The 8,225-nt window shown below is 36.0% G+C and overlaps 1 protein-coding gene across 5 annotated transcripts in view; it reads left to right on the plus strand.

The window, feature by feature from the left end:
* The window catches only part of LOC105489206 (vacuolar protein sorting 13 homolog C), a 196,008-nt gene extending 189,493 nt beyond the window's left edge, over positions 1 to 6,515 (plus strand). For 4 of the 5 annotated variants that reach the window (XM_011753896.2, XM_011753907.2, XM_011753902.3 and 1 more), the window contains 3 exons: positions 2,459 to 2,582; positions 3,992 to 4,075; positions 4,394 to 6,515. In XM_011753896.2, coding sequence (XP_011752198.2) covers positions 2,459 to 2,582; positions 3,992 to 4,075; positions 4,394 to 4,495 — 310 coding nt within the window. In that variant the 3' untranslated portion in view covers positions 4,496 to 6,515. Of the gene's footprint in view, positions 1 to 2,458; positions 2,583 to 3,991; positions 4,076 to 4,393 lie in introns of those variants that run through there. The other variant, XR_011626463.1, reaches the window with a different exon arrangement.
* Positions 6,516 to 8,225: the final 1,710 nt, after the last annotated feature.

The raw sequence follows: 8,225 nt of genomic DNA on the forward strand, positions 1-8,225 counted from the left end.
CAGCTATCATAGTAGGAAGTGGGGAGGACCTAAAGAATGAGGATTTGACTTACGAGACAAGTCTTGGTGACTGAGTGGATGTAGAGGAGAAGGGAATACATGATAGGGAGGGAGGGAGGGAGGAGGGAGGGAGGATAGATAGATAGATAGATAGATAGATAGATAGATAGATAGATAGGTAGATAGATAGATAGATGGAGTCTGGATAAAAATCTGGAGTTGAGATCTTTCTGAGAGACCATTCTGAGAGAGTGTGTGAGTGGAAGACCAAGATTTGAACCCAGGCAAACATGGTGCAAGAGGAAGAAAATGAAGGAGACATTCTAGGTGGTAGAAAACCAGTGGTATTATTGGGATGGTAAAGAGAAGAGTTTAAAGATATTTGGAATAGTGAATTGTGTTTGGCACGAGGATTTGTAACAGCCATCCTTAGCTCTATCAGCAGATTATCAACTGGGGCCAGGAGTGTGGGCGGTGGAGACTGTTTGGAAACATGGTGGTGTTGGAGATTGCCACAGTGATTGCAGGACGCTACTGCCACTTACTAGGCCGGAGCTAGGGATGTTCAACTTTGTCCAGTGCACAAGAGTATGCCATACAAGTCCACAATTTATTTATTTATTTATTTATTTATTTATTTATTTATTTATTTATTTTTTATTTATTTTTTTTTTTGAGACGGAGTCTCACGCTGTTGCCCAGGCTGGAGTGCAGTGGCGCGATCTCGGCTCACTGCAAGCTCCGCCTCCTGGGTTCACGCCATTCTCCTGCCTCAGCCTCCTGAGTAGCTAGGACTACAGGCGCCCGCCACCGCGCCCGGCTAATTTTTTGTATTTTTAGTAGAGACGGGGTTTCACTGTGGTCTCGATCTCCTGACCTTGTGATCCGCCCGCCTCGGCCTCCCAAAGTGCTGGGATTACAGGCTTGAGCCACCGCGCCCGGCCTCTACAAGTCCACAATTTAATAGCACCTCTGCTGAGAAATATAATGCCAGGGATCTATTTCAGTTCTCCACCCTCCATTGGTCACCATGTTCATTCATGTTTACCTTCTAAACATCTCGTATCTAGCCCTTTCTTCTCCCTTTTCAGAGCCACTGCCATACTTTAGGCTTTCATTGTCTCCTGATTGAACTATTGCCGTAACTTCTTACCTTGATTGTCTATTGCCACTCTGTTTGCCACCTCCCTTCTGTTTACCACCAGAACCATGAATCTAAAATAATAAATATTATCATGTTGTTTCCTCTTCATTAAAAATGAAACAACATTATCATGTCATTTCCTGTTTCATTAAAAGTGAAAAATGTTTTAAAAGGAAAAAAAGTAGCCCTTCAAGGTCTGGTGCTAAGCTCATTTTCTCACCACTTCACCATGGTATCTATCTGGTATTCCAGCTGCAGACCTCCACATTCCTCAAACAAGTCTTTCGTTTTTTGTACTCCTTTGTATGTCAGTGTGTTTCCTCCTTTTGTCTGGACTGTCATTTCCCTTACCCACATAGAGAACTCCTTCCTTTCAAGAATCAACTCCTATGTCACCTACTTTACCAATACGATCTGTTCCTCTCTCTCTCTTGCTCCAAAAGACTAATCTGCACACTCTGTTACAGCCCTTGTCTAATTGTGCTGTGGCATTTATTTACATGTTTGTTTCTCCTCTAGCCAGTGAGCACCTCTCAAGCAGAATTATCTTCCTTGTTTCTCTGGCACCCTAAATATTTGTTGAATTAATAGTCCTTCTCTTCTTTTGTAATTTTGCTTTCTGTAATAGAAGCTTAATTTTAAGTATAGTTGTATCAGTAATCAAAATGAATCACACACTGAGAAATCAATGTGGATGCCCTTTAAGGGTTCTGTAATTTTTTTTATTGCCATTGAATAAAATAAGATACTCTGTGATAAAGTATATTAGCATTAAAGTGTTCAAATCTGATCTTTATTAGTAGGCCTCAAGTGAATCTTTGCTGACATTTAAGGTTTATGACATTTCCTTCACGTTCATTCTTGACTGGAAGGCATAAATGGCTGACAGTAAAGAGCAATTAATAATTTTCCAAGTAAAACATTTTCAGGGACTTCTGCCTTTATTGCTCCCCAGATGAGAATACAGCCTGTTTCTTATGTGTTCCAAAGATGATTTCCCTATCAGCTTTTTTGGTCAGTTAACCAAAAAAAAAAAAAAAAAGAAAGAAAAAGAAAAAAAAAGTTACACTTTTCTGAATTCTGCAAGATTGACAGAAGGGGAATATTTGAAAGTCTACTTTGTTACTTGGTAGGTGTCGTATTTGCTCTTTATTTGACAGTTACCTAGACTTTAAAAAAAAATGAAGCAGGTTTTTTTTTTAAAATGCCAGTTTGTATTATTTTCTAGGCAAGTGCTACCTCTGCCATCCAGCAGGGTGAAATATTGGCGAGAATAAACTGTCTTCATCATTATTGTTTTCTTTTGCAAAATAGGCGAGTGTTGTGTATAAAAGAAGTTGAAATCCTGGGCCTTATGTGTGTAGACTGGCAATGTCCATTTGAAGATTTTGTATTTCCTCCTAGTGTCAGTGAAAATGTGCTAAAAATTTCAGTTAAGGTAAGAAAACATGTCATACCTTTAGAGCTAAGAATTCATTGCTTTCAGACTGTTTTGCAGTTAACTGCACAAAATGTTTGAAGGATTAGTGTTGTTATTACTACTATATGCTGAGACATAAAGAAAGATGTAATCAATTTATTTGTATAACTGTACTTTATTTTCTGGCAGTCTTGATTGCATAGAGTGAAATATCAGTCTGCCCACCCAAATAATTAAGATTCTGATATGCTGATATTTCCTTTTTCATAGAATTAAGCGTTAGTAAATAGGAGAGTTTTTTTTTAACTTCATATGGACACCCATGTTGCTATAATCTTAGATATTTCTGGAAAGATTCTCTCTTTTTAGGTTTTTAGAAGATTATTAAGTGATTTGATAAAAATAAATTTATCCAAAATTCCCATGTTTGTAATATTTGGCATTTATGGAATGCTAATATAATTTAAGTGTGTAATAATACTTTTATGTCTTTTCTCCCATCATTTTGTAAGGAAGAACTTTTATTTTAATTACATAGTACTTTGTAAAAGTGATACTCCATCTTTTGCGTAGTTCTTAGACTCAAGTACTTAAGTTTCTTTGAAATATGTTTGTTACATTATATATATTATACATTTGTTTTCATGCCTTTAAAAAACTATTGTTATTCTAAATATGGTAATTTCTTTAGTGTATTTGTTTTCCCTAAACAATAATGTTATTTCTATTAGTGAAACTATCTACAAAACGTTTACTGTGAAATTTAGTAGCCAGAAGAACATTTACTGTGAAATTTAATAGCTATAGATGTGAGTACTGGTACCTTTTAATTTATGTTTACTTATCTTTTCATGGAAATTTACAAATAAAAGGAAATACCATGTTACCCTGCCATTTTGTATTTCAGCATTACTGCATTGTAGAGTGCCAAAATTTAACGAATGTCTTGGTGTATGAAATACAGTTTTCAAACTAGGAAAGACTGTGTCACTGTGCATATATTTTACAGTTTCCTCAGTTATCACTTTTTCTTTCACATCAATGGTGAGAATTGACTCAATGTATTTTACATTATACAGAAATTTTATGTATCAGCCAAAAAAATGAGGGAAGTGTTTTTTTGATTTGTCAGATGTGATGAGTTACCAAGTGGTGGTTCTGCAGGCTATTTATCATAGCCTGCAGAAAGCCATTATTTTATACAGATAGATGTATGTTCATCCAATTTTATAAATTCTAACAACTCATATATGGAAATACTGTCCTTGTTCTAAGATGATTTATTTCATGTCTTACTTGAATATGTGTATTTAGTTAGTCTACTTGTTTTAAAATAGAGTTGACGTTTAAGTATACAATTAAAAGTTAGGATTTTTTTTTTTTTCCTCAGAATAATTTCTTTTCTGTCATTGTTTCTTTTGAAACAGGAACAGGGTCTGTTCCACAAAAAAGACAGTGCCAGTCAAGGCTGTGTTCGAAAAGTTTACCTGAAGGACACCACCACAGCAGAGGTAAACAATTTAAAGAGCACACCTCCATTTTTTTTTTTTTTAGCTGAAATACCTTTTTAAAAGCCTCTTATAATGAATGCCATTATTTCTCCCAAAGCTCTCCCAATTATAACTATGGATGGATATATAAACTTAATATACTGTGGACTCAGTCGGGTGCAAGGGTCTTATTTTTATTTGACATATCTGGACTCTATCCTTGGTCCTTAGCTATTGGTCCTGTTTGGAGAGCTTCAGCCCTTGCTTTCATACCTTTCCCTTCAATTAAATGAGCCTATACTTGTCTTTACAAATCATAATAAGTATTTTACTTTACAGAGAGCACGCAATGCCATTGAGGATGCACAGTCAACGAGACAGCAGCAAAAATTGATGAAGCAGTCATCAGTGAGACTTCTCAGACCCCAAATGCCATCCTAATCACAGATCCCAGGCGCTACAACAGGGGAAAAAAACAATCACTGGTCTTGTCTATAAATCACTCTGCTTTATCTTGCTAAAGACAATTTTTCAAGCAATCCTTTAGTTTTATTTTTCTAGAATAACTAGTGTTGGGTTTTCTAGTTTTTTCACCTTTTGGTTTTTACTCTAATTTTGTAACCATGTATATGTTAGCAGGTCCAATTCTATGCCACCACCCAAATGGGTCAGACCCTTGAAGAAACATCACTTCAAACTCAGAATGAAATTTTCATTAATATTAAAATTGTGAAGCAAAGGTCAGTAGGCTTATATTTAATTAAAGCCTTACTGAAGAATAAGAAAGGAGCTTAGGATGACTAGTGTTCTTTGAAAGGTTTTTTTATTTTTGTTTTTTTTTTTGAGACCGAGTCTTGCTCTGTCACCAGGCTGGAGTGGTGCGATCTTGGCTCACTGCAGTCTCTGCCTCCTATGTTCAAGCAGTTCTCCTGCCTCCGCCTCCTGAGTAGCTAGGATTACAGGTGCATGCTACCACGCCCGGGTAATTTTTTTTGTATTTTTAGTAGAGATGGGTTTCACCATGTTGGTCAGTCTCGTGTCAAACTCCTGACCTTGTGATCCGCCTGCCTCGGCCTCCCAAAGTGCTGGAATTACAGGCATGAGCCACCACAGCTGGCTAAAAGGCTTTAGGCCATGGACAAATGTTGGACCCTGACATTTTGTGTAAGAGTGATTTGTTCAATGATTGAACTGAGTTAACAGTTTTTAGTAAGCCAGGTAATTGAATGAAGAAAAGCCACTAAAGGGAGAAATGACATGTTTCCTATTTTCTTTTCATGAAAACACTGTTTTTCCCCCGAGTAAAGCATATTTTACTTTGGTGCTTACTTTTCCTCCTCGCACTCTAATAAAAAATGTGGACAATCAAACCTTAAAATATCTACACTCTGCCCTCTGTAATGTAGCATTTATAAAAATTTGGAAGCTATTTACATGCTCTTTCAAGATGAGCTTATATGACACAATTATTTGCTGATACATGAAAATATTGCACCCTAAGTTTCTCAAGACTCTGAAATATGTAAAATTCAGTATTTTTATATTCCCAGAAATGGTTTCTTACAGGTTGAAAGACTTAAGGGCATCACAAATTAACATTTACTCCTAATGCACACCTAGAATGTACTTTAAATACTTATTAAGAAGAATGAAAATTCTTTGGTTGTTTTATATATAAATAAGGCCTATATAATGACACTGTGTTCCTTGAGGGAGCAGGCCCTGTGAGAATCAATTCAGTACAGTATTTTTTTTGTCCTTTCTCCATCCTTGATCAGAGATAAACTATTAAAACTTTAAAAAACACTCAAAAATATTTAAGGTTTTTGGTTGAACCTTTAGATTTGCTCATAATGTTTAACATAACATTTATTTCAAATTACTGAATTCATGAAGATGTGGACGCACTTGGTTTGCTCTATTTTTGTTTATGTATGGTAGTGGTTCTGTCATCATCATTCATGTTTTTTAAGGCCTGGTCATAAAACTTTAAATTTTACTGGTGTTACTTGATGTATATTCTAAAAAGAGAATGCAGTAACTAATGCCCTAAATGTTTGATCTCTGTTTGTCATTACTTTTTCAAAATTATTTTTTTTCTGTAAAGTATAATATATAAAACTTTTTGCTTAAATTGAATTTCTATATTAGTGGTTAATTGCAGTTTGTTAAAGGGATCATTATCAGCAATTTCATAGCAAGTGTTCTAGTATTTTGTGTTTTTAAAACAGAATTAGGAATTTGAGATATCTGATTATATTTTTCATATGAATCACAGCTGTTGACAATGTCCTATATATTTAAGAAATTATATCATACTGATACTATTTGTAACATTTTTATTTGATTTAATCTCCAGGGACAGAAATAATTCATTGGTAAAGTGTAATAATGTGTTTTTTTAAAATGCTTTGAGAGTCAATTACTTGCATATGAGAGAAATAAAACATTTGGCACATTGTTTACAGGTGTGAAAACTTTGTGGTTTTTGTGTTATTCAAGTAACATTTGCTTTATTTTTTTGTCTTTCCCTTTTCCTTTTCCAATCCAATAATAGTGAGAAGTTATATTAATAGTTATGGAGGACTTTACCAGATACTAGTCAGATAAGCTTTTTCTCAGGGGTACTGAGCCCCTTTATCACACTGGAGATCTGTGGCACAGACCTCCAATACTGGGGGATTACAGAGAATGCGGTTGACCTAGGGGCCCAGCTGCACTTTGGAATCCATTGTGGTATTTGCATTGAGTCCATGCCTTCCGTAGTTTCTCTCAGCAACTGGCTGAGTATGGCAATTATATTAAGACACACTTAGTCTAGAAATTCTAGGAGACACAGAACTCCTCTGACAGCTGACTCTGGCTTGAAGACTCCAGTGGCCTTGCAGAGCCTTTCTGAGACTGCATAGCAGTCTGGGATGGTCTACCATACTGCTCTCTTTCTCTTCTCCTCCCTCTTGCACATGGGGCTCAGACTACAAGTTTGGAAGGCTCACCCAGTGCTGGATTATCCAGTAGGAAGAATAAGTTTATGCTGAGGGCTGTAGCAAAGCAGGGGCATTAAAAAAAGAGAAAAAACAAAAGCAAACAAAAAAATGTACCCAAGCTTTGTAAGAAAAATTCCATACAGGGTGGACTTCCTTCTATGTGTTTTCTGATTTAGTATTGTTTTTGTTTTGAATTATGCAGGAAGGAGGACACTACCATCTTTTTGGTGCTTTGGGTTTCTAAGTATGTTGATCTGGTGCTGCCTGGATATCTATTTTTAACAAAGTTCCTTGTGTGTTTCTAATGTATAGCCAGGACTAAAAATTAATGCTCTGGACTTAAAATGATCAAATTCTTAAAGGGCTCTACAGATCTCAATGCCAGTTAATATTAAGTTGCAATTATTGCCAGAGCTAGAAGAATCATCTTTTCATTGGGGAGGAAAACCAAAAATTCTTAGAGGATAGAAGATTGCTCATAATGGGGTCATTTGTCTTCTGGGGACAAGCCCTTGTGGTTGAGAATCACTGCCAGAATGACCATGAGTACTGACGAAAGTGGGTTCTGTGCCATGTGTGTCGGCTCTAAGAAGAAGCCTAATGTAAATGACGAGTTAATGGGTGCAGCACACCAACATGGCACATGTATACATACGTAACAAACCTGCGCGTTATGCACATGTACCTTAGAACTTGAAGTATAATAATCATAATAATAATAATAAAAAGAAGACAGGATATGGAGATGTAATCTCTCAGGAGGTTTTTTTTTTTTTTTAATCAGACTCACTGGAGGAGAGGGAGCACGTTTCTCTTGGTAATTGTGCCACTAGTGGGAAAATTGAGGCTTACTCTTGAAGTCATGCTTGAAAGTATCTTCAGTTATAAGTACGTATCATTCAAACAGTCAACTGTGGGTCTCTTTGAGGGGAAAAAGTCTTCAGAAAGACTTCTGTTTTGTTTTTACAAACCACAGGCCCATAGTTCCTTATTCAAAATTCAAAAATTCAAAAAGCTCTAAAAACCAAAAGATTTTGCAAAAATTTGAAACAAAGACATTTGGCAGCAAAATCTGAACTGAACTGACATGAGGCTATTCATGGTCTTTTCTTCTATTTGGTGTAAATAATTTGGCTGGAGCAAAAGTACTTTATTTGGTTATGGGGTACTGCTGCAGATTTCTC

The sequence above is a fragment of the Macaca nemestrina genome, chromosome 7, assembly GCF_043159975.1.
Source record: "Macaca nemestrina isolate mMacNem1 chromosome 7, mMacNem.hap1, whole genome shotgun sequence".
Lineage (NCBI taxonomy): Eukaryota > Metazoa > Chordata > Mammalia > Primates > Cercopithecidae > Macaca > Macaca nemestrina.